Source organism: Anser anser (genome assembly GCF_964211835.1).
Source record: "Anser anser genome assembly, contig: HAP1_SCAFFOLD_95, whole genome shotgun sequence".
NCBI lineage: Eukaryota > Metazoa > Chordata > Aves > Anseriformes > Anatidae > Anser > Anser anser.
In genome coordinates, this window is record NW_028153990.1 from 271,088 (window position 1) to 297,299 (window position 26,212).

Sequence of the window (26,212 nt, forward strand, 5' to 3'; positions counted from 1 at the left end):
ACCCCATGTTCCTCTTTGCCTCTTGCTATAGGACAGGACTTACTCATCTGTTGCCTACAGCAGAGTCCCCTTCTCCCAGGGATACCCTCAGGCAGCATGAATCAGAACTCCTGAAAGGGACCTGCCAATTGTCTGCCTGGAAGGGAACAAGAATTTTGGGGGGGTTAAGCTGAGAAATAGAATGAGTTTTTCTCACTAAGTCTGCCATAACTTCTCAGATAAGTCTGCGGTAGCTTGGCAGTGCTTTTTCTTCCTTGAGCAGGACCAAATGACCAAAAACAGCAAATGGCCAACAGCAGCTCAGTGAGCGAGTTCCTCCTGCTGGCATTCGCAGACACACGGGAGCTGCAGCTCCTGCACTTCACGCTCTTCCTGGGCATCTACCTGGCTGCCCTCCTGGGCAACGGCCCCATCCTCACCGCCGTAGCCTGCGACCACCGCCTCCACACCCCCATGTACTTCTTCCTCCTCAACCTCGCCCTCCTCGACCTGGGCTGCATCTCCACCACTCTCCCCAAAGCCATGGCCAATTCCCTCTGGGACACCAGGGCCATTTCCTATGCAGGATGTGCTGCACAAGTCTTTTTCTTTCCCTCTCTGATGTCAGCAGATTTGTTTCTTCTCACCGTCATGTCCTATGACCGCTACGTTGCCATCTGCAAGCCCCTGCACTACGGGAGCCTCCTGGGCAGCAGAGCTTGTGCCCAGATGGCAGCAGCTGCCTGGGGCAGTGGGGTTCTCTATGCTCTGCTGCACACTGCCAATACATTTTCCCTGCCCCTCTGCCAAGGCAATGCTATTGACCAGTTCTTCTGTGAAATCCCCCAGATCCTCAAGCTCTCCTGCACTAACTCCTACCTCAGGGAAGCTGGGCTTCTCACATTCAGTAGTTTTTGGTGTGTTATGCTTCCATTGTACTCTCCTATTTGCAGATCTTTAGGGCCGTGCTGAGGATGCCCTCTGAGCAGGGCCGGCACAAAGCCTTTTCCACGTGCCTCCCTCACCTGCTTGTGGTCTTTCTGTTTCTCAGCACAGCCATGTTTGCCTACCTGCAGCCCCCCTCCCTCTCCTCCCCATCCCTGGATCTGGTGGTGGCAGTTCTATACTCAGTGGTGCCCCCGATATTCAATCCTTTCATCTACAGCATGAGAAACAAGGAGCTCAAGCGTGCTATCAGGAAAGTGATTACATGGATTTTTCTTAAGATTGATACATTTCTCCTCTTTCTCCACAAGTGACTTCCTTTGTTTTCCCTTGGAGGCTTGGTACTTACTTTCATTACCATGATGTTATATTTATCTTCAGTGTCATTTCCATGTATTACTTTTGTAGAAAGAAGTATTTTATTCACCCCACTTCTCCCGAGGTATGAAATTGCTATTTTTTTTTTCTCTGGACATTTTTTGTCTACCTGTATGCCAGTACTCTCTCTTAGCATCTGCTTAATAAAATGGAATCTCCCCAGTGCACTGCCTGAAATCCTGTCTCTTCTTTCAAAGATGTTGCCAATAACATGGCTGAGCAGTGTGGTGGTTTCACATAGATGGGCAGCTGAAGTCCTCCACACTGCTCTTTCACCCCCCCTCTAAAGGAAAAGCTGGAGAAAAAAGAGTGGAAAAGGACTCCAGGGTTGATTTAAGGGAGAGGCAGATGACTGATATATTTCAGTCATGGTCTTAACAGATTTGTAGAGAGATTCAGGTAAGTTATTGAGCATTACTAACAGACCAGAGCAGTGAGAAACTAAAGGCCTAAAAACACCTTCACCCCCGTCCACCGTCTTCTACCTCCTCCCCCCAGTGGTGCAGCGGAACGGGGAATGGGGGCTGCAGTCAGTCTATAACACTTTGTGTCTGCCGCTCCTTCATGGTCACCCTCTGCCCCTGCTCCAGTCTGGGGTCCCTCCCATGGATGCCATCCTTCCCGAACTGATCCCCCCAGGCCCCCAGCTCCTGCGTGGGCTCCTCTCCATGGGATACAGTGCAGCCTGGAGTCTGCTCCGGCAGGGGTCCTCCATGGGCCACAGCCTCCTCCAGGCCACATCCACCTGCTCCACCGGGGGCTTCTCCACGGGCTGCAGCGTGGAGATCTGCTCCATGTGGGACCCATGGGCTGCAGGGGGACAGCCTGCTCCTCCAGGGGCCTGTCCACAGGCCGCAGGGGAACTTCTGCTCTGGTGCATGGAGCACCTCCTGCCCTCCTTCTGCACTGACCTTGGTGTCTGTACCAAGGACTGCTTCTCACTACATTTTCTCACTCCTCTCTCCCAGCTGCAGCTTCAGAGCAGGTTTTTTTTCCCCTTCCTTTTATCTGTTCTCACAGAGGCCAACCCAGCATCGCCCATTGGCTCGGCTCTGGCCAGCAATGGGTCACTTCTGGAGCCATCTGTAACTGGCTCTTCTTTAACATGGGGCAGCTTCTGGACTCTGCTCACAGGGTCCAGCCCTAGATCCCCCCTGCTACCAAAACAGTGACACGTAAGCCCAATACAAGCTGCTGCACCTCAGAAGGCCTGTAACTCTGTGCATTTGGGAGACAAAAAGCTCATCACCATCATATGAGTTGTGAGAAATCAGGGGTAGGATTTAGGAGTAACCTGTTGGTGTCTGATGACAGTGAAAGTGGTGAATGGTCACTGAGGTACATCCCCGTGTCTGTCCCACATGGGGCAGGGCAGAGAACATCCTCTAGGAGATTAATGTGGAGCTGCCTGGGAAGCTCAGGGGTTCTCCCTAGGGATCATGTCCCAGGGGTGGGCAGTGCCTGGAGCCCTACAAAGTGAGAGCTTGCCCAAGGTGGAGTCACCCATAGGAACAGTGCCAAATTTTGATGTCCCCAGGCAAACAAGAACTCAGTGCCTGTGGGATTCAGTGAGGGACCAGCATGCTCAAAGAAGGAAGGCTGGAGAGGGGTTCCTCTCATCCTCAGGGAAGTCCAGGTGCCTGGATCTATAAAATACCTGGAAACCCCTAGAGTCCTTGGAAATATTCCCTAGCCTTCCTGAGCATCTGCCACAGATGTTGAATCCAGAGTGAGAGTTTAGCAGCAGTGATCCCAATACAGATAGGTCTACTTCCCACCGTGTGCAGCTCAGCCAGTGTGCCGTCACCTCTTGGGCACCACAGCATGCTTGGTCTGCTCATAGCACCACCAGCTCAGGGCCACATGGGGAGCATGGGGAGGTGGCCAGGAAGAGCTGGAGAGGAGAGAGGAGGCATGAGGAGAGATCAGATGGGAGCTGACCTTGACTAGAAGTTGCCTCAAATACTGGTGTTCATCTCATCCAAGACAAGGTCTGGACTGTGTGTACCCTAACTCATGCTCATCATGCAGAACCACAAGTCTATGGTTTCCTGGTGCACCACCTGACATGAGGAGTAACTGAAGGAGGACTGGTGCCCTAACCTGCCAATCTCTTAATGCCATTGCCCTTTGTGAAGGGTGTCTTGGAAAGCAAGGCTGGGATCCCGTGTCAAGGTTTGCATTGATGGAAGCATGACCCAGCAGCCATGTGAGCTTCCTGCTCTCCTGCTGTACACATCCATGTAGCATGCAGCACATATGCATGTCTGCATGTAGACATGCAGCACATATCCTTGAGACAGTCTCTCCCAACCCATGTGCTGGCCCTTACCCCAAAGATCACCCCCAGACAAGGTTCTTCAGCTCAGGTCCACCTGGAGAACTGAAGGGAAACTGTGACCACAGGAAGTCCCAGAAGAGAATCACAGAATCATAGAATGGCCTGGCTTGGAAGGGACCTTAAAGATCATCTAGTTCCAACCCCCCGACATGGGCAGGGATGCCACCTACTAGAACAGGTTGCTCAGGGTGTCATCCAACCTGGTCTGGAACACCTCCAGGGATGAGGCATCCACAGCTTCTCTGGGCAACCTGTTCCAGTGCCTCACCATGAAGAATTTCCTCCTACTCTCCACTTCAAATCTCCCCTCTTTTAGTTTAAAATCATCCCCCTTTGTCCTCTTATTGTCTGCCCAAGGAGAAAGTCACTCTCCATCTTTTTTATAAGCTCCCTTTAAAATTTGAAAAGCTGCAATGAAGTCACCCCTGAGCCTTCCCTTCTTCAGGCTGACCATTTCCAGCCCTCTTAGCCTTACATCATAGGAGAGGTTCTCCAGCCTTTTGACCAACTTTGTGGCTCTCCACTGGACCCATTCTAACAGATCGACATCATTCTTGTACAGGGGACCCCAGACGTGGATGCAGTACTCCAAGTGGGGCTTCACAAGATCAGAATAGTTTCTGATAGATGGTCCCTGAAGTACAGTGGTGACAGCAATGCTGAGTACAACTACCCGATCAGTCTCACTTCCAAAAATTTTATCATACCATAAGCCAGTGTTACACATTACAGCAAAATAAAAACCTTAAACCAGCCCCCAGAAGTGATAAACAGCACTGCAAGGAACACACAGTTGGTAATGTACTATCCAACGTAATTCAGAGACCAAACACAACTACAACCCTGAGATCCCCCCAAAAAATCAACATTATTTTCAGCAAATAATAAGCTTATAACAATTTTATTTTAACATGCTCTGGTCAGATCTGTCATTATCTCTACCCTTTGGGCCCTATGTTATGTGCCAAAGGGAGTGTTGTGGATTAACCTTGCAGGCAGCTCAGCACCACATAGCCGTTTACTCCACACCCTATCATTGAGACGGGGAGAGAATCGAGAGGGGAAAAAAGATAAAATCTCATGAATTGAGATAAAGACTGTTTAATAAGAGAGAAAATGAAGGGAAATAATAATAATAAAGATGTTATTGCTGTTGTTGTTGTTGATGATGATGATAGTAGAATGCACAAAGCAAGTGATGCACAGTGGAATTGCTCACCACCTGCTGACCAATGTCCAGCCCGCTCCAGGCCAGAGCAGCTGCTGGTCGGAGCCGAGCCAATGAGTGATGCTGGTTGCACCTCTGTGAGAGCAGATTTAAAAAGGAATAAACATGCTGGGAAACAGCAGCTGGGAGGGAGAGGAGTGAGAACCAGTCCTGCAGACACCAAGGTCAGGAGGTGCTCCAGACACCAGAAGTTCCCCTGCAGTCCATGGATAGGCCCATGGAGAAGCAGGCTGTCCCCCTGCAGCCCATGGGTCCCACAGCAGAGCAGATCTCCACGCTGCAGCCCATGGAGGAACCCCCAGTGGAGCAGGTGGATTTGGCCTGGAGGAAGCTGCGGCCCATGGAGAGATACCGCTGAACAAGACTCCAACTCCTGGGACCCCAAAAGACCACACAAAAAATATTTACTTCCCCTTTTCCTCTGGGGAGGGGTTGTGATGGAGTGGGGTGGAGGAGGTCACTTGCGTAGCAGGGTAAATCCATCATGTAGGGGTATGGGAAGTGTTCAGACCTAGGGCTGCGGCATTCTGGAGATGGCATCTCAGCATCCAGGACATGCTCTGCCAGCTTGGCCACACAAACAGGAATGAAGAGAGGTTCCCCTGAAGGACAGCAGTAGAAGAGGAAGGCTTGATTTCCAACACAGGCATTGCTGGAACATTCCTGAGAGACCTGGGGGAGCTGCAGGCCACACCAGTCTTTGGGACACCGGACATCTTTCCTCCCAGAGCCAGATCCCAAAGAGGCACCAGTTCCCAGGGAAAGCTGGCCCTGGACTGTCCCCATCAGGAGAATTCTGAGCCATGGCCAGAGGAGCCCTGGGCCTCAGGACAGCCCTGGCATCAGGACCCAGGGGTCCTGGCTGCTACATCATCTCCTGAGCCCAGCGGGACCCTCAGGCAGGGCTCTTGCAGCAGCCATCAGCCCTATCCAGTCTCCTCCCAAAGCCCTGGACTTGGAGCTCTGGACAGCTGACAGCCCCTGGGCAACCCGTCGGGAAGGGGCTCCTGACACCCTCACCTTTGGAGGAGAGCTGCAGGAGCACTGAAAAGAGGGAAGTCAGGTTGGAGGTGATGGTCGCCCTCCAGCAGCCCTCCATCTCACTTGCTGCTGGCCCTCAGCTCAGGACAAGGGATGCCCGCCCTGGCTCCTCAACCACAGCTCCTCTGCAAGGTGCCCCTGCTCCTCCGCCCGTCAGCGAGGGTCGCCCAGTGCAACCTTGCTGCCTGCTGCCCCCACTCCTGGCCACAGAAGGACAGCGGTGGGGAGCACCCAAGCAGTGCCCAGCAGGGACCAGGCCTTGCAGGGAAGTGCCGGCACTGGCGCTGCTCCAGTGACGATATCCTGGTGATGCAGTGCGTCCCCCTGTGACATCAGCATGTGTCATTTGAAGGCCTATGAGGTCAGCAGCATGGAGATGGCACAGCTCGGGAGAGAGACGAGAGATTTCCTTTCTTGTCCTGAGAAACAGTCACCTCCCTTCTGCCCAGTTCTTTTCCAGCATTTCCTGACAAATCCACCAGGAACATCTCCAAATGGTGACAAAGGCCATTGGATATAAGAAGTGGAGCGCTGGAGAAGTCACCGCTGTGTTCCTGCACCAACACGCCTCTGCTCTTGAGAGCCTTCCCAGGAGGGTTGGGTTTGAGGCTTGTCCTGGGGCTGGGATTTTCTCAAAAGACAGGAGCGAAGGCACCTGGGATGGAGCATCCCCTCAGTGTGCCTGAACTCCTCTTCACTGCATGTCCCTCACTTGTAGAAGTAGGATGCGTTATATGGAGGGAACTGCAGCACACGCCGGGATCCTCCTTCTGGGACAGCCCATGGGGCTCTGTACTTAGAGATGGCCTCAGCACCATCCCCCTGTCTGCCATGCAGGAGGCAGAGGTGGTACACAAGGGAATGGCAAACATACCCTCAGCACATCATTGTGAGGGAGAAGAGTATGGCAGCACTACAGATGGAGAGGAGAGTGGGGAAAATGGTCTGTGACAGACGTGGTGCACTCCTCAAGGCTGCTACCCGTTGGCCATGGCCATGAGCCTCTAGGAGAAGGCGCCCATGAAGAGGTTGAGGTGGAGAGGCGGCCTGCCCCTTGCAGCTGGGCTGCCAGATCTTTCTGCAGGAGACCACTTGTGTCCTTGTGTCCACAATGAAGTAGGAACCCATCCCGATTTAGGATCTACTCTGGGTTCTCTCTCAGAACTTGACCAAGTCTCTCATTTCAGGAGACCTGATGCATGCTGAAGGCAGGACTACTGCCCCTGACTGTACTGCACACCTACGTACCTGGTCCCGTGTCAGCTTCACCACGTCAAGTGGGCTGCAGGGAAAGACAAGAGTGAGAATGTGCAGTTCTGTGTGTACGGCTGGGCCCTGAAACCTCATCTCTTTCCATGTGCTGAAAAGCAGCTGGACTACAGCATGTATTTGGCAAGAGGAGTGTCAAGACACAAGTTTTCCTGTTTGCAAGTCCCAGATCCTGGTGAACATCATCTAGGTCGGCCCATCTGGCAGCTCTGCACAGAAGCTGTCTCCAAGAACCCACAGAAACCTTGGGAATGTTTGCACCCAGCAGTGTCCCTTTCCTGTGACCGTCCGAGTGATTAAAGGCCCCCAGGGTGACATGGAGTCAGTGAACTCAGCTTAGTCCAATGGCTTCCACAAGACTTTGTCCACTTCTTCAGCCTGACTGCAGGCATTTACCTCCGACCACACTGTCACCCTAACTGGCTCTGCTCTGACCCTCACCCACAAGGATCCTCCCAGTCTGCTGCCCATCCCATAGAGGAGCTCCATGCATCCAGACAGATCCTTCACATGGAGGGCAACCCCCTGTTGATCGTCCCCGCTTGTCTCTTCTGAAGAATCTGCACCCACCCAGCACGACCACACTGTCACCCTGACTGGCTCTCCTCTGAGCTTCACCCACAAGGGCTCCCCCAACCTGCTGCCCATCCCATAGAGGAGTGGCTCCTTCAAATGGAGGACAATACCCTGCTATTCATCCCCCCATCCATATGTCCCTATCCAGCACAGCGCCCCAAGCTGAGGGACCTGTCCCCCAACACCTCATCAGCTCTTCTATCAATGTCACAGCCCTGTGACAGGAGATTGGGATCCATCTCCTCCTGCCTGTGCCCCAGGCTGAGGGCATTGTGGCACATCTGGACTGTGTGTCCTGCCTGTAAACAGGACAAAGAAACAGAATAAAGAAAGACGATTTATAGCCTAAAAGGAGAAATGATCCTGCTGTCAAGAAGTGTGTGTGACCAGGGGAGGGAGGGAGGGAAGCCCAGGGATTCCTTCAGGCTGTTTCCCAGCACGTTCCCCTGCAGCCCCAGGGCCATGGGCAGGGAGCCTGGTGGGGGGCAGAGCAAGGGAGGCCTTGGGCTGGGCCTGTGCTGCTGAGCTGGGCCGGGCTCCTGGGCCCAAGGGGAGCTCCTGGCAAGCGGGCAGCGCTGCAGAGAGCCAGCTCTGCCCAGGAGCAGCTCCTGTGCCCAGCGCAGCAGGGCTGGGGGCACTGCCTGCAGAGACAGAGTGGGTAAAGGCAGGCAGAAGTGGCAGGATGCACAGAGCTCGCTGGGGGAGAACACTTGCCAGCCCTGACCCCGGTAAGTCTCTGGCTGGAGGGCAATGCAGCCGCAGCTCCTGGAGGAAGGAGAAGGCGCGGGTGCAGGCAGGGGTGCCCAGGGCTGTGGTGCAGAGCAGGGTCCCTGCTGTGCCCCAGGGGCTGTGTGCCGGGGCAGGGCCTCTGCCGCCTGCCAGGCTCAGCACTCAGCCTGCCCGGGGAGCTGCCCAGGGCGCTGCGGGGAGAAGCTGCGGGTGGAAGGAACCCCCCCCGGCAGGGCAGGGTCCTGCTGCTGGCGGGAGGCTGCTGCCTGGGGCAGCCTGCTCACAGCTCCAAAGCACTCCCAGGTTGTATCCAAGGCAAGAAGCCAATCAGGGGTTAGATGCTTGCATCTCCGCTTTCCTGAGCCTCTGCTTTCAGTTTTCTCTTCTTTGTCCCTTTGGAAATAGAAATAGAGGCTGTTATTTTTAAGAAAAGGCTGACATTCCTAAGCCCTAATAAGGAGCATTCCAAGGACCGTAGGAAGTCTCTTTCCTGCCCATAGAAAGCTCCACCACCACACGTGCAGTGTCAGCAGGGTCTGTGTGACCTGGTCTCTAGGACGTGCCCCCAGCGAGCTGCCCCTGGGCAGAGCCCTGCTGCCAGGAGGTGTCTGCAGGGCAGAGCTGAGCACCCGGCGGGTGGGATGGGGGCTTTGACCTGCAGGCAGGAGGCGTGGGGACAGAGACCCAGCTGCAGGCAGGGACAGCTGCAGGCAGCAGAGCCATGGGCAGGGAGTGAGCGGGAGCTGCTCCCAGAAACTCCATGGTAGGGGAGATTTGGGCACCTCCCTGACATCCATGCAGTGCAGACACCTTACACAGAGCAACCGCGTGGTCTCTGCTCAAATCCAGCAAAGCCTCTGCCCCAAAACCATGGGGTCTCTGACTGTTGTCCCTTTAGCAGCAGGACCCTCAGAAAAAGAGAACCCCCCAAGTGCCAATCTCTCAGTCCCATTCCTGTCCCTGAAAGCAGGAGCACTGGGGCATTTCTCTCTGTTTCTCCTCCCATCCATCCTGCCCTTGGTTTCCCCTCAGTCTCTCTGGGCAGTGGGATTAAAGCCAATGCTCAAACATCAGAATAACGAGTCCTGCTCTGTAGGTATGTCACTGGGAGCAAAGTGCTCAAGCTGTTCTAGCCAATATGGCTCTGGGCACTGCAGTGCATAGGGCTGGGAAATGAGCTGGCTCTGTTGAAGTCACTGATTTAACATAATCCAGCAATGTCCCTGAGGTTCTCCTGCTGGAAGATGTTGAACAACCCGTCTGTACTACAGGTACACTGCATGTGAACTAAACTTTGGGTTTCAGAACGTGTCACGGCCTTTCCTAGGTAGCCAGTCCATGTCCTTTTGTCTTTGGATAGGTTTCAAGGCCAAGAGGCATCAGATGTCCAACAACAGCTCCATCACCGAGTTCCTCCTGCTGGCATTCGCAGACACGCGGGAGCTGCAGCTCCTGCACTTCGCGCTCTTCCTGGGCATCTACCTGGCTGCCCTCCTGGGCAATGGCCTCATCCTCACCGCCGTAGCCTGCGACCACCGCCTCCACACCCCCATGTGCTTCTTCCTCCTCAACCTCGCCCTCCTCGACCTGGGCTGCATCTCCACCACTCTCCCCAAAGCCATGGCCAATTCCCTCTGGGACACCAGGGCCATCTCCTATGCAGGATGTGTTGCACAGGTCTTTCTGTTTGTCTTTTTGATATCAGCAGAGTATTCTCTTCTCACCATCATGGCCTACGACCGCTACGTTGCCATCTGCAAGCCCCTGCACTACGGGACCCTCCTGGGCAGCAGAGCTTGTGCCCAGATGGCAGCAGCTGCCTGGGGCAGTGGGGTTCTCCATGCTCTGCTGCTCACTGCCAATACATTTTCCCTGCCCCTCTGCCAAGGCAATGCTGTGGAGCAGTTCTTCTGTGAAATCACCCAGATCCTCAAGCTCTCCTGCTCTGACTCCTACCTCAGGGAAGTTGGGCTTCTCACATTTAGTGGTTTTGTATTTTGGGGGTGTTTTGTTTTCATTCTTTTTTCCTATTTGCAGATCTTCAGGGCCGTGCTGAGGATGCCCTCTGAGCAGGGACAGCACAAAGCCTTCTCCACGTGCCTCCCTCACCTGGTTGTGGTCTCCGTTTTTATAAGCACTGCTGCATTTGCCGGCTTCAAGTCCCCTTCCATCTCCTCACCATCTCTGGATCTAGTGATTACAGTTTTGTACTCAGTGATGCCCCCAGCAGTGAACCCTCTCATCTACAGCATGAGGAACCAGGAGCTAAAGAATGCCATTTGGAATGTGTTATTACAGATATTTTTCAGTAATCATGAAGTTCCCATCTCTCTCCCAAAGTGACTCTCAATATATCCCATTCTAGCCTTGTGTTTCATTGTTTTATATTAACATACTTTTTTTGTAATTATTATTTTTTGTATTTTTTGTGCTTCTGCTGTTCCTAGACCTGGGATACATCTTTGCCACTGTCCCCAAAGCCATGACCTATTCCCTGTGGGACACCAGGCCATTTCCTATGCAGGATGTGCTGCATAGGTTTTTCTGTTTGTCTTCTTGATATCAGCAGAATATTCTCTTCTCGCCATTATGTTCTACAACTGCTACGTTGCCATCTGCAAGCCCCTGCACTACGGGAGCCTCCTGGGCAGCAGAGCTTGTGCCCAGATGGCAGCAGCTGTCTGGGGCAGTTGCTTTCTCCATGCTGTCCTGCTCACTGCCAATACATTTTCCCTGCCCCTCTGCCAAGGCAATGCTGTGGACCAGTTCTTATGTGAAATCCCTTTGATCCTCAAGCTCTGCTGCTCACACTCCTACCTCAGGGAAGCTGGGCTTCTCATAGTTTGTTCCTTGTTGGTGTTTGAATGTTTTGTTTTCATTGTTCTGTGGTTGTTTTCTGGTTCTCTGATTTCATTGTTTTCTGGTTTGGGGGTGTTTTGTATTCATCATACTGTCTTATGTGAAGATCTTTAGGGTTGTGCTGAAGATCTCCTCTGAGCAGAGATGGAACAAAGTCTTTTCCATGTGCCTCTCTCACCTGGCTGTAGTCTCCCTGTTTATCAGCGCTGGCAGATTTGCCTACCTGAAGCCCCCCTCCATCTTCTCCCTATGCCTATATCTGGTGGTGGCTGTTCTATACTCAGCGGTACCTCCAGCAGTGAACCCCCTCATCTACAGCATGAGGAACCAGGAGCTCAAGGGTGCTGTTAGGAAAAAGATTTCATGGCTGTTTCTGAAAATTGATAATTTCCCCTTTTTCTCCACAAGTGATTTCCTGAGTATTTGTTTCATTATCATTATATATTCTTACTTTTATCTTCAGTGTCATTTCTTTTTATTAGTTTCTTAGAAAAAAAATATTTATCTAGTGTACTTTGAGGAATAAAACAACAAAGTGTTATTTTGTTCGTCTGTATGTCAGGATTGACTCTTTCTTACCATCTGTTTAATAAAACATGATCACCCCTATAAATTGCTTGAAACTGTCTCTCCTTTTTCAAAGCTGGTGCCAGTAACAAGGCCAAGTGGTGTGGTGGTTTCACAATGATGTTCAGCTGTACTCCATAGTGCCACTTTCACCACCCATCCTCAAAGGCACAGATGGAGAAAATAGAATGGAAAAGGGCTGCAGTGTTGATTTAAGGGACAGGCAGATCACTCACCAATTGCAGTCATGGGCAAAGCGTACTTAGCGTAGGGAGATTAAGATAATTTATTGAGTGTTACTAGAAGACTGGAACAGTGAGAAACTAAAAGCGAACTAAAAAAGACCATCCACCCTCTTCTTCCTCCTTCCCCTGAGCAGCTCAGGGGAATGGGCAATGGGAGCTGCGGTCAGTCCATGACACTTCATCTCCACCGCTCCTTCATGGTCACTCTCTGCCCATACTCCGGCGTGGGGTCCCTCCCAAGGGTTGCTGTCCTTCCCAAACTGATCCTGCGTGGGCTTTCCACAGGCAGCAGCTCTTCAAGAACTACTCCAGTATGGGTCCTTATCACAGCATCCATCTGCCAGGAGCAAACTGCTCCAGCACGGGTCCCCCACGGGTGGCAGCTCCCCCCAGATCCCCTGCTCCTGCGTGGGCTCCTCTCCACAGGCTGCAGCTCCGGCCCAGGGCCTGCTCCTGCGGGGGCTCTCCATGGGCTGCTGCCTCCTCCAGGCCACATCCACCTGCTCCACCGGGGGCTCCTCCACGGGCTGCAGCGTGGAGATCTGCTCCGTGTGGGACCCATGGACTGCAAGGGGACAGCCTACTACACCATGGGCCTCTCCATGGGCTTCAGGGGAACTTCTCCTCTGGTGCCTGGAGCCCCTCCTGCCCGCCCTCTGCACTGACCTAGGTGTGTGCAGGGCTGTTTTTCTCTACATTTTCTCACTCCTCTCTCCCAGCTGCTGTTTCAGAGCAGTATTTCTCCTTTCTTAAATATCCTCTTACAGAGTTGCAACTAGTATTGCCCATTCGCTCAGCTCTGGTCAGTGATGGGTCCCTTTTGGAGCCATGTGGAACGGGCCCTTACCTGACAGGGGGCAGCTTCTGGACTCTTCTAACAGAAGCCACCCCTGCAGCACCACTGCTACCAAACCATTGCCACGTAAACCCAATACAAGCAGCTGTACCGCAGAAGGCCTGTTGCTCCATGGATTAGGGAGAAAAAAGGCTCGTCGTCATACTGTGAGATGTGAAAGACTGAAGGTAGGATTTAACAGTTACCCATCAGTGTCTGTTGGCAGTGGAGATGGAGAAAGGTCAATGAAGTACTTCTCCAAGGCTGTCCCACATGTGGCAGGGCAGAGGACATCCTTCAGGAGAGGAATGTGGAGATGTGTGGAAAGGCCAGGCTATCTTCCTGAGCAGCATCTGTGCAGGGTGGGCAGTGACTGGAGCCCCACAAAATGAGAGATCACCCAAGGGGTTGTAATACCACATCTGGCCAAGATTACCCTCATAAAATTATCAGAAAAAAAAAAAAAAGAAAAAAGAAAAACCACTCTCAGTTTGGATATAGAGGTAGCACAACTGGAACAGTGATGAGCATTGTGGTATCACCTCATCAGTGTTGGTTCAAGGCCTGGCAGCACTGTAGGCACCACTGTAGTTACTGAGTCATTCTGGTGCGGATGGGATATTCCTCCTGCAATGTGTTCTTGGAGAGGCTCTTCTCACCCCAGTCTCTCCCCATACTTATGGTCCTACACCTTTCACAGAAGGAAATAACCCTGCAGTGCCTGGATTTGTCCACGGTTGCTCCTACGCACAGCACTGGCTCTTTGTGGCCTTTCTGACTTGTGTATTTTTCATCCTGATGAGAAACGGCCTTGTCCTGATCCTGACTTTGTTGGGTACCCCAAAAAGACAGACTGGAGCTTATTGCATCATATGTAGGGTTTCAGAGTAAGGAATCAAAGACTGCATGAACCTCACACAAGGGCAGGAGATACTCCCCTCTGGAAAGGTTATTTGTGCTACTGACCGTAAAGCCACGCAAGGCTACCTTGGTAAGACCCAGTCGTCCCTTTTTTTAAGGCACTGAAGCCACATTAATTTGTATGAATATAGAGGCCTGTCCTGGAGTGGCATGACACCATCCTTTTTTGTGTTTCCAACCAAGATTTCTCTCCAGGTCCTTTCTGGGTGTGGACTGGGGGCAGGCAACATGCACAATTGGATCTGGATCTCTCAGGGCTGCCTCTACCTTTTGGCTAACATGGACACAGTAAAGGTGTTGAGACCCAGAGAGGTGAAGATACAGAGAAGCCTTTTCTGTTGCTGCAAAATAAAATTAAACACGGACTGATTTTTCTCATGTTCTGTTTCCTTCCTTGGTTTGGTTTGGTTTGGTTTTTCCTCCTACAAATTTAGCAGTTTTCCTTTGAACAGCTAAATCTAATTCCTAACTTTCTGTACTTTTGAAAGACATGTAGTTATTCTGGAAGTTGCTCAGATCCTCCTAATGTAGTTACTGATGCTCTGGGTGTCTGGGGAGAAGCACTGGCAGCACTAGGGTTGCCAACTTCTCTCCTAGGATTGCTCACTGACTGACTTATAACCAGGTAGGAACAAGAGTGATGGAGTAGTGTCCAGAGAACCCTATCCAGGTGCTTTCCAGGGAAATGACACAAAGAAAATGAGGTCACCTCTGTCTCCTGTATCACCGACTGAGAAGAGTGCTCCCGTGTCCTAGCTCCTGACAATGGTAAATCCCTTTTGCCGTGCTCTGAAGTGCTGAGATACTGTGCTAGAACAGCCACTGCTAAAAGCAGCCGCAGGCAGCTGTGGCTTGCCTGGGCTCAGAGGAATGGGTTTTGTTCAACTTGGAGAAATGCTGCTGATGAGACTGTCACTATGTAAGGAGTACCCCGTCAGTTTTCCTTGAGCAATGCTCAAGCTTTGCTCAAAGCAAAGCCATGCTCTATGTGTGATCATGTGAAGCATTGCGATATCCGGGCATTAAAAAGCATATCCTACAGGTTTAGGGAAGAAACAAGGAAACAACGCTGATATATGGAAAATCTGCCTCTAAATGGTTGTTTTCAGTTACAAAACTTTTTTCCAAAAATGCAGGGATCTCAAAGTATTTCAGGAAATAAAAGTTTTTAATTTTCCTACTTATTTGCATGTGTAAATAGGTAGGTTAGGAAACAGATCATGGCCACTTCTTCCTCAAATGTACACTAATTTTATCTTGGAGATTTTGAACAGTGCTTCTAGGAGAACTCCAAAGACAAGACTCATAGAAATAGGCAGGCATGATAGAAAAAAAGAATGAAATCAAGCATCAAGCTCTCAGATCATGTCTCTGTGGATTCAGTTTTCAGTTGAAAAAAAAATCCTTTTTTTTTTTTTTTTCAGAGCTTAAGAAGACTTTAGTTAGCAGTGGATAGAGACATGCAGCAAGCATCCTCAGTTCTCTCTGCTTGGAATAGAACATTTCTTCCCCATGTCAAACTGATACCTTCCAAAATCTTTCAGCTGAGTCTGTTATTCACAGGAAGCAACCTGCAATTGCAAGGGCTGCTTGCTTACAGCTCACGCCCTTCAAGTGTGATCAGCAACATCCTTATGCTTTGGGAAATGGGAAATGCAAAAGGGAAGGCTCAGTTTTCCAGCCAGCGAGAGCATCGCTCTGCTCTGTGAGGGCTTGCAGTGGCCTGGGAAGCCTTGCTGGGTTGAGATCACAGCTAGTGAGCCTTCAGTTGCATTTGGAAGCTGCCAGAACTCCAAGTGACAGAACTGCAAGGTCAAGCAAGGGAACTAGACAGCATATTCAGAAGTTATAATAGCCTGCCCTGTTTGCCCCACCTTTAATCACCTTCCTCTCTGGATCCCTTGAAACCTATTTGACATTGGGTTGTGATTGCTTGCATAATGCCCCTTTTAGCCCCCTGAAAGCTTGTGATTTCTGCACAAGTAGCTACCTTTCTGCCTCGTTAAAATGCCCCAGGGATGCATCAATGTCCTTTACTCATTGACAGGTAGAAGTCTGTTTTACTTCTGATGGAGTTCACCCCTCAACCATGCAAAAAATTAATAATTTGGATCTAAGGTAGTGTCCCTGCTCTCTGTGTGGTGGACAGAGCTTCAGAGGATGAGTTCTTATCCCTGAGGAAAACTGGGATGAATCTCTCTCACTAAAGTCTTGAACCAAATCTTCACCTTGCCTTGCCTTGCCTTGCCTTGCCTTGCCTTGCCTTGCCTTGCCTTGCCTTCCCTTCCCTTCCCTTCATGTTTTTAAGGTGACTACTCTTTATCCGTTGTCTTCTTTTTTTTTTTCTTTTCCTCATATAGCACCAGAAACCAGGTAAAGTCTTAAATAATATACATATATATAAAATATATATAAAAGTTATTTAAATCCTCTCTTACAAAGAAAACTAAATTTCTCTTATTCATATGACAACTAGCTGTCATTCAGGCTTAACGATTTTGTTCTGACCCTTCCTGACAGGCAAGAAACTCAGGTACTCGGGCTGGCTAGGATGGAGATAATTTTCTTCATAGCAATCCCTGTGGTGCTATGTTTTAGGTTGGAGTTTAAAATAGTGTTGATGACATACCAATGTTTTGGCTATTGCTGAGTAGTGATTGCACAGCATCAAAGTCTTCTCTTTTTCCCACTCTGCCCCTACAGCGTACCGGCCACGGGTGGACAAGGGTCCATGGGGCACACAACCAGGACAGATGACCCAGACTGACCAAAGAGATATTCCTTGCCATGTAATGCCATGCTCAGCAAAAAAAAGCTGAGGGGACTGGGTGGTGGGGAAAGTAGGCATTGCTTGAAGGCTGGCTTGTTTTGGTTTGTTGGTTTGTTTTCTTTTTCCTTCCTCTAACTCTAGCTTATTAAACTGTCTTTGCCTTGACCCATGAGTTTTCTTGCTTTTGGCCCTTCAATGTTCTCCCCCATCCCACTGAGGGGGAGTAAGTGAGTAAGTGGGTGGGGGCTTAGCTACCAGCTGGGGTCTGCCCACCAGACCACATTAGATTTCCATACACACATGCAGATTTTGGTCAAACTGTCCTAATACTGGAGTCATGTGTATGCTGATGTTTGTAGCCTGTCGCTATATTTGAGGTCTACATGGTGGTGGATGGGCCAAGAGCGTCCTCTAACAGCATGTTGTTGGCATTGCTTTATGTAGAGAAAATGCCCCAAAGAAAAGGCTTGGATAATCACACTACTGATCCTGGATTTCTTCTTTTGGGATTTTCTGACCACCCTTGCCTACCCAGCGTGTGCTTCACAGTCTTCCTGATCATCTACCTCATGGTTCTCATTGGGAACAGCCTGATTGTGCTCATCACAGTGATGGACTCAAGCCTCCACAATCCCATGTATTTCTTCCTGAGAAACCTATCCTTCCTGGAGATCTGCTACACATCGACTACTCTACCAAAAATGCTGGTGGCTTTCCTGACAGGAGATGGCAGGATCTCCTTTCTTGGCTGTGCTGCCCAGCTGTATTTCTTGACCATGCTGGGAAGCACTGAATGCCTTCTCTTGGCTGCCATGGCCTATGACCGCTACATAGCCATATGTGACCCCCTGCGCTACAGCCTCATCATGAATGGGGGGTTCTGCATCAGACTGGTAGTGGGGGCGTGGATGGCCATCGTGCCAGTACAAGTGGGACAGACCTATCAGGTGTTCACCTTGCCCTTCTGTGCATCCCGTGACCTTCATCACTTCTTCTGCGATGTCCCCCCTCTGTTGGAACTGGCCTGTGCAGACACTTTCTGCAACCAAGTGACCCTGCACATTATCATCCTCGTAGCTGCTGTCCTTCCCTTTTCCATGATAGTTATTTCTTACACTAAAATTATCAGGGCAATTCTGAAAATGCCTTCAGTTCTGAGCAGACACAAAGCCTTTTCCACCTGCTCTTCACACCTCGGGATTGTGACTCTCTTTTATGGCTCAGCCATGCTTGTGTACTTTAAACGCCGGTCAAGGGACTCTGCAGACACTGACAAATACCTTGCCCTGTTTTACACAATTGTGACCCCCATGTTTAACCCAGTCATCTATAGTCTGAGGAACAAGGACGTTAGAATTGCCCTGAGAAGACTCCTATGGAGAAAGTGATATGGCAGAGTATGTGAAAGAAGCCCAAATCGTACCAAAAGTCCCAATGAGGCATTTGGCTGTGTGAATGTAGGCATCAAGAATCAGCTTAGACAAAATTGATATCTTTGATTCTCCTCAAGGCCTTGATCCTCCTCAAGAAGGGGATAGGTCTCCTGGGGTATTCCTGTTATCTCTGAGAGCCCCACCTAGGTATCTTCATGCTCCAAAACACCTGCAGTTCTCCTTTATATTTAAATTCAAAACCCTTATTCAAGCAGTGTCTGTCTAAGTTGTCAGTACCATTAAAGAGCAATACTCAAAGAAGCTGATGGAGATCACAGGGAAACACATGCACTGAGAAGGTGCATTGGGTTTATGCAGCGAGGTTCTGGTAGTAGTGGGGCTGCAGGGGTGGCCTCTGTGAGAAGAGACCAAGAGCTGCCTCAAGTCAGATAAGAGCCAGTTCCAGCCATCTCAAAAAAGTAACAACCACTGGCCAAAGCTGAGCCAATGACCGATGCTGGTTGCACCTCTGTGATAAAATGTTGAAGAGAGGCTAGAGAACATTGTGCTGCCTCTGTGAGACAGGAGTGAGAAATGTAATGAAACAAGACTGCAGACATCAAGGCCAATGAAGAAGGAGAAGGATCTGGCTTCCTGAGAAGCATCTCTCTAATAAAAGGGTGTCTCCTCATTGCAGTAACTGAAGGCTGGGCTCTTCTTCCCTATGAAAGCAGGAATTGGTTCCAGGAATTACACTCTCCATGGGCTGTTGCTGTGCTTGGTTCTCCAAGGCTTGGGGGTCATAGGGAGATGTGTTGCAGAATGAGGGCTGGACTCAGCTCCCACTTGTGGCTGCTTCCCACCTTGACCGTCTTAGCCAGTATGAAATAACTCCCTGTACCCAGGCGCCACTGTCCCCTCTTCCTGCAGAGCAGCACTGCCATCTCAGGGTCCTCTGAGGAGCACTAGGAGGAGGCCAGGAGCAGCAGGGCTGGTGCTCCTGGAGGAGGGATGGGGAGAGGTCAGGGAAGGGCTGACCTGGGCTGGAATTTTTCTCACAGAGAAAAATACTGATGTTCTGTTAATCCAAGACAATGCCCAGGCTGCGGGTACCCTGAAGTACACTTATAGTGAAGTCCCTTTTGACTTGGTGCTCTACTAGTGTCTCCTGCTCTAAACTTTGGTGCCTTCATTCCTCCAGAAGGGTGTCATCAAAAGGAAGGATGGGACCCTGTGTCAGGAGCTATACTGAAAGAACAATAACCCATACCCCATGGTAGTTCACAGATATCCTTCAGTCCCCATGCCCAGCACACATCCTTGAGACAGTCTCTCCCACTCCATGTGCCAGGCCTTACCCCAAAAGTCTCCCCCAGACAAAGCTCCTCAGCTGTGGTCGAGCTGGATCACTGGAGTCCAGCCATGACCATAGGGAGGACAGAGCCTCTCATGGGTCTTCTGAAGGGAGATCATCCTCTGTGATCCCCAGAGAAAATGGCAGCAGGCAGAGGAGAACTTAAGAAACTGTTGCCCATTCCTGTGCACATGGGACCCTCAGCCCAAGATCCTGATTGGCTCGTTGTTGCATGAAACGGCAAGGAGAAGCTCTCACGGGAGCATTAGTCCAAGATCACACCATTTCACAGAATGCTGGAGGTACAAGTCATTTCATCATAGGAGGTTTTCAAGTTGTTCAAGCATGACTTCCCTTTGGTGAATCCATGCTGACTACTGCTGATGACTTTCACGTCCTTTCTTTGCCTCTAAATGGTTGCCAGGAAGAACTTCTCCATCACTTTCAGAGGGATGGAGGTGAGGCTGCCCAGCCTATAGGCTCATGGGTCCTCCTTCTTGCCCTTCGTGAAGATATGGAAAGCACAGCACTATATGAGCTGTTATAAGAATGTTAACTCAATCCCAGCCACACCTAGTACAGTTAGGCTTGGTCAGAGTAGGTGAGGTAATCTGTCCTGGTGGCAGGGATGTTTGGGAAAAGACAAAAGACCAAGAGGAAAAAAAAAAAAAAAAGGTGAAAGGGGCCGAAAGAGAAATTTCAAATGGTTTTCAGGAGAAAATAAATCACCGTGAATGTGAATTAAAGCTTGGTCAGGAGAAAGTACTGACTAATCTGATCTCTCAGTTAAGTTGTCTCTGCTCAGAGCAGACCACAGTGCTAGAGAGCTCCAGAAGTCCTTTGTGACCCTAGGTCCTGCCAGGGAACGGGGCTGCACAGTGGAGGCAGGGGTAGTGGGCACTTCCGTGTCTTGCGGCTTTGCTGGCCTTTGTAATCCCTGGCCGGACCTGTCCTCAGCACTGCACAGTGACCATGTTCATCCTCAAAATGTGGCTCTGATCCATGGGCTCCAGGACTCCATCAAGGATGGGGGTACCACAGACAATTTCTCAGAAACACTGCTGGGCATTACAGAATCACAGAATAATGAGGGTTGGAAGAGGCCTCTGGAGACTGTCTGGTTCAAGTGCTTCCTACTCAAGCAGGGTCAGCTGGAGCAGGTTGGCCAGGACAGGGTCCAGCAGTGTTTAGAATATCTCCCAGGAAAAAGGCTGCAGTATCTCTCTGGGCAATGGTCATCAGTCACCTACAGTAAAGAAATGTTTCATAGGGTCAGCTAGTGGCCATTGCCTCTGGTACTTCATCAGCCTCTCTACCAGGATCTTATGGGAGACATGTGAAAAGGCTTTCGGAAGACAAGGCAGACAGCATCCCCTGCTCTCCCCTCATTTACCAAGGCAGTCTTTTCATTGGAGAAGGCTATCAAGTTGTTAAAGTCACAAGAGACCCTTGGTGAATCCATGCTGACCACTCCTGATCACTTTGTTGTCCTCCATGTGCTTGGAAACATTTGCCAGGATTAGCTCCATCACCTTCCCAGGATCTGAGGAAAGGCTGTATGGCCTCTAGTTCCCTGGGACCTCTGTCTTGCCTTCGTGCAAGATAGGAGTCACATTTGCCTTCCTCAGCTGTGCTCTGGGCCTCTTTCTAAGGCTGTGCTCTGGGTTTCTGGGTATTGCTTGCAGTCTGGCACTTGGAGAGCCATGGTGTTATGCAACTGTACACCCCATAAAGATTTGGCCAGCTCATAAAGAGGAAGGATGAAAGGGAAGTCCTAGCACGTGTGGCCATTGGTCGACAGCAAAGAGCTAAAGGCAGGATCTATCCATCCCCTCTAACCTTCATTGCTCTCTGCTCCGTTTAGATCTGAGATGGAGATGTGCAATGTGCCAATACACGCATGTCCTGAGAACACAGTTTCACCATTCAAAGTTTTGGGAATGAACACGTTTGGGAACATGGGTGCAAACTTGGATAAGAATTCATAGACAAGCCTAAATATTCTGAAAGTTAGTGCATTTCATTTGTTTTGTCTCTTGGCTTCCCTCCATAAATCAAGAGAGCTCAGGATTTCAGCACGTGACTCTCTGAGTCCAAAAAGTGAATATCAGGAAATGAAGTCCTGGGAAAGGAGAGGTTTTGGTGGCCTTGAAATGTGTGCTTGACACTCACAAAAAAAGATATTTTTCATTTCTCTAAGGTTCTCCGTTGTGGAAATTGGACTAAGTAGAGGAAATATGGGTATAATATAGAGCTGAAGAGTGTCTTTTATATTTGACCAGACTGTGCCTTTTATCTTTCATTGCTGTCGATTAAGACTTTACCTTCAGTGCCTGCATGTAGCTCATTCTCCAAGGAAAGCAGCTGGGAATTGGTGCCAAGGGGCTGGAAAACATTCCAATGCAATGCTCATGAAAAATCTCAGAGCTTATCACACCTGCTGTCAGTCCCAGGTGGCTGATAAGGGAAAGAGTGGGGCTGAGGGGTAGGGATGAAGACTGTGCATAGGGTGCCTGGCAGAAAGGGTCTTGATTTCCCCACGGGCTCAGAGTCCCTTAGGAGACATTCAGGACCAATATCAGTTGGAGATTGTTGATATCACTTTATCTGTAGGCAGACAAGTAAAGAAACAGCAGAAAGAAGAAATCTTTTCCTATACCTTTCATTATTATTATTCTTGAAGTCTCTCCATTTAAGGAGACTCCTGGCATCTCCCTAATTAACCCCATAAGAACTGAAGACTTCGGGAGAATTGTGTCCGGAGCCTTGGCTTGTGAGGGAGTTTTGCATGTTGATTCGCCCTCTGCTGCCAAGTTCCTGAACTGCAGATCCTGAAGCAAGTCTGAAGAAGTAAAGGACAGAATCAAGCCCCCAGATGTTTGAGGGTGTTGGCCAACCCCGATGAGGGCCATCCCAGAAGAGACCACAAGAGAAATAACCAGACAAGGTGCCAGTCTCTGGGAGATGGTGAAGGAGAAAATCAGAGGCACTGGTTACAAGTGGAAAATCAAATGGAGAAGTTTCTCTAAAAGCCCTTGATGTGTTTCACCAAGGGGGATGGCCAAGGCCTGAGCGCATCCCCTGGGAAGGGGGATCCTGTACTTCCTTGGCTGCTCGGGGCTCTGGCAGGGGCAATGGGATGTGGGGGTGTGCAATTCCGAGTGCAGGACACTGGTAGGACACTTGCCAGGCTCTGTGGGGCCTCAGTGGAAGAGGCTGCAGCTGTAGCCCTAAGGACACCGGTTTCATTGGGGGGGCTCCAACCCCACTATAGCCCTTTGTCATCCCTCTCCGCAGCCTCTCCCAATTTTTCCTGTACCTGTACTTGCATCTCTGCAGACTTTTACCACACATTCACATTCCCAGCTCACTCTGTCCCCTCGACTGCACAAGTTCTCCTGATTTCTCTCCATCCTCACTAGATTTGGCTTCAAACACTTTGTCTTCCTGAGGATTTACCAATACCTGTGGTTTCCCCACAACACATCGGGCTTCTTCCAAAGCCCAATCCTAATGGTCCTCTATCAGCCAATATGTCCCAGACCCACCTTTGTTTGCTTCATCTCTGCATTGAATCTCTACATTGCAGCCCTGACCTCCACATTACGCTTCTGAAATGGAAAAGGACTCACTAGAGCATGTACATCTCTGAAGAGAATGTGGCATGTGGATAAGTCCACACCTCTGAAGGCACACCCGCAAGCGTCTGTGGCAGTCGGTAAGTCCACGACACAGTAGGTAGAGCTTTGAAGGGACTGTGGCTCATGGATACGGCTGTGTCAGAGCAGGTACAGCTCTAAGGGACTGTGGCCAGTGGACGAGCCCAGGCTGGAGCTGAGGTGACGGCAGGAGTTCATTGCAATGTCAGATTCTGCGGCCTGGTCTGTGCTGTGGTTTAACCCAGCAGGCAGATAAGCACCTCACAGCCATGTTCCATAGCAGGAAACACTCGAATCAATGGCAGACGAGCCTCACAAGAAGCAGTGCAAGTGCAGCAGTGACCTGAGCTGAGCTGGCATTGGTGACCTCTCACTCCATGTAACATATGTCTTCTCCTGTCCTGTGGGGCCACAACAACAGATAGAACCCAATTCATGGACTAAATGGATTCATTGAACCTTTTATGGGCATTTTACTGAGCAGGCCCATAGACTAATGGTATGAAATCCGTGTTTTAATTGCAGGGTGTTGATTAATGAAGATGTATTGGAAAGTCCTGAACCTGCCATTATATAAACAGTAGAGAATAAGGGGTGGATATTGTCCTGGTTACTTCTTGGGTGACTTTTTTGGCTCTCAGCCCAGCTCAGAGAGGTTGTTTGTTCCTCCACAGAGGGACACTTAATGGAGAAGTCAGAAGTCCATATGTGCCCTCTATAGATGAGGCTTCAGTGTGCACATTGTGTGCATGTGCATGTGAGGTGAACCTGAGTGAGCACAAATGCCCTCTCCATGTGTCCATTCCTCATGCCGTACGGTATCTCAGACAAGTGCAGAGCAGGGCAATGCACCACAGGGCTCAGGTGCCTCCCAGCCTGTGGGAGAGGCAACAGAAGCCAGAGGGACACCACAAGCACTGCAATGCCCTGCCTTTGGGTGTACAAGGGTAGGACTTGTGTGTTCTTGCCTGTCTCCTGCACCACCCTCCCCTGCCTTCCTGGACTGTGTCAGCAAATGTGCCAGGGGGACCAGAAAGCTTTCTGGAGACTTGGAATGACATCAGACCTGTCTTCCAGAAGAGGAAAAAAGAGGGTGGGAAGAATTAAGGCTGGTCAGCCTCACCTCCATCCCTGGGAAGGTGATGGGGCAAGTTTTTCCACAGCTACCTCCGGGCACTTGAAGGACAAAAATGGGATTGCTGAACCCATAGGTGAGGGAAAAGAAAGGGACGCTGTCTACCTGCACTTTAGCAAGGCCGTTGACATTGTCTCCTGGAGACTACTTACAGCCTGATTGGTGCTATGTGGACTTAACAAATGGATGAGGCTGTGGGTGGGAATTTGGCTGGACACTCAGGCGCAGTTGTCATCTGTGATGGAAAGTTCTCCTGTCAGGCAGTTCCTAGCACCATCCCTCAGTGACCAGTACTTGGGCCAGCACTGTTGAATGTCATTATTAACTCTCTGAATTACAGGATGGAGCACACTTTCAGATCCTTTCTGGATGGTGCCAAGCTCAGAGGAGCCCTTGACCAACCGCATCTAGTTTAGTCTGCCTTGAGCAGGACAGGTGAAGAGGATGACATTCAGGGGTCTCTTCCAACATGAGTTATTTTGCGATTCCATGACTCTTTCCATTGGAGAGCTCTCTGAAGACATAATAGGGAGAGGAAGAAGAAAAGAGAGAGAGGCAGAGGTAGAGATACATCGTGTGTTACTACGAACTCTTGCCGTTACTACGCCTCTTGCCGAGGCGACCGGCTCCGGGGCAGACGTGCGCTGCAGCGGAGCGCGGGATCGGGACAGGCAGGGCTATTTTTCGGGCATCGAGCCTACGTGAGGGAGCCGCCAGGCACCGGCAGCCCTCGTGAGGGAGGCTGACGAGGCGTAGGCGGGGCCAGCAGCGTCAGCGACAGCTCCTCCCCCCGGCCGTTCAAAGGCAGCCCTTAGGGAGCGCGAGCGACCAGGAGCGCGGCGAACAGGGCCGGCAAACAGGGAGCGACGCGGTGGGAGTGACGCGGCAGTTAGCGAGGCAGTTGGTGCAGGCAGGGCGGGCAGGCAGGGCGGAGCGCTCACACCCGCCCATAGGGACAATTCCTCTAACGGCACTCTCCTGTCAGCTGGGCTACAATGGTCTCCACCAGGCACGGTGCCTTCTCTAGGAAGTCAGTGCACACCCAGACCGACTGCCCGCCCAAACATGCGGCAGTTCAGGTCTCCGGATGCGGGGAGTGTCTGAGCCTCTTGCTGCCATCGGCGGGAGGCAGGGAGACTGCTTGCGTGAGGTGCGAGCAGGTGGACGACCTGGTCCGCATGGTGGCGGAACTCAAGGAAGAGGTGCAGAGGCTGAGGGATATCAGGGAGTGCGAGCGGGAGATAGACTGGTGGAGCAACTCCCTGCAGGACCGGAGGGAGAGGGACCAGGGTGAGATGCCCCAAAGGGGGGTGGACCCCCTGCCCTGTCGCCATCGGGCAGAGGGAGGGGACCTGCGAGTTGAGGAGGAATGGAGGCAGGTCCCTGCTCGACCTCGCAGGAGATGCCCTCCCCTTCCGGCACCGCCTTCCCAGGTGCCCTTGAACAATAGGTTTGAGGCCCTGGAGCTCAAGAGACCCGTGGGTGAGGATGAGGTAGGAAGCCTACCCGGGAGGATGTCTGAGGTGAGGAAGTTGACTCCACGCCTCAGGACTGCCTCCACCAAGAAAGAAAGAAGGGTGATTGTTGTGGGCGGCTCCCTCCTCAGGGGAACGGAGGGCCCTATTTGTCGGCCTGACCCCACACATAGGGAAGTCTGCTGCCTCCCTGGGGCCAGGGTCAGAGACGTTACCAGGAAGCTTCCAAACCTGGTTCGCCCCTCTGACTATTACCCGCTTTTGATAGTCCAGGCTGGCAGCGATGATGTTGAAAAGAGAAGCCTCAGGGCCATCAAACAGGACTATAGGGGGCTGGGACGATTGGTGGAGGGAGCGGGAGTGCAGGTGGTGTTTTCGTCTATCCCTACGGGGGAAGGGAGAGGCACGGAGAGGACACGGAAAGCTCATGTGGTTAATAGGTGGCTCAGAGGCTGGTGCCAGCATAGAAATTTTGGGTTTTTTCACCATGGGGAGCTTTACTTGGCACCCGGCCTGATGGCCCCAGATGGGTC

At 51.0% G+C, this 26,212-nt stretch overlaps 2 protein-coding genes and 1 pseudogene across 3 annotated transcripts; all 3 read left to right on the forward strand.

The window, feature by feature from the left end:
• Positions 1-71: 71 nt before the first annotated feature.
• On the forward strand, positions 72-1,357 carry LOC310891019 (olfactory receptor 14J1-like; annotated as a pseudogene). Its single transcript has one exon. The product of its transcript is annotated as an olfactory receptor 14J1-like (transcript).
• An 8,512-nt stretch (positions 1,358-9,869) lies between these two features.
• On the forward strand, positions 9,870-11,204 carry LOC310891033 (olfactory receptor 14C36-like; the record flags this gene model as incomplete). The annotated part of the gene is made up of 1 exon (XM_083853334.1): positions 9,870-11,204. One exon carries the CDS (start codon positions 9,870-9,872, stop codon positions 10,827-10,829), a length of 960 nt encoding a protein of 319 aa, XP_083709460.1. The 3' UTR covers positions 10,830-11,204.
• A 5,843-nt stretch (positions 11,205-17,047) lies between these two features.
• Positions 17,048-18,245, forward strand: LOC310891008 (olfactory receptor 10AG1-like). Its single transcript, XM_083853315.1, has one exon. The coding sequence runs from the start codon at positions 17,067-17,069 to the stop codon at positions 18,069-18,071; it is 1,005 nt and encodes a 334-aa protein (XP_083709441.1). The 5' UTR covers positions 17,048-17,066; the 3' UTR covers positions 18,072-18,245.
• The last annotated feature ends 7,967 nt before the right edge of the window (positions 18,246-26,212 follow it).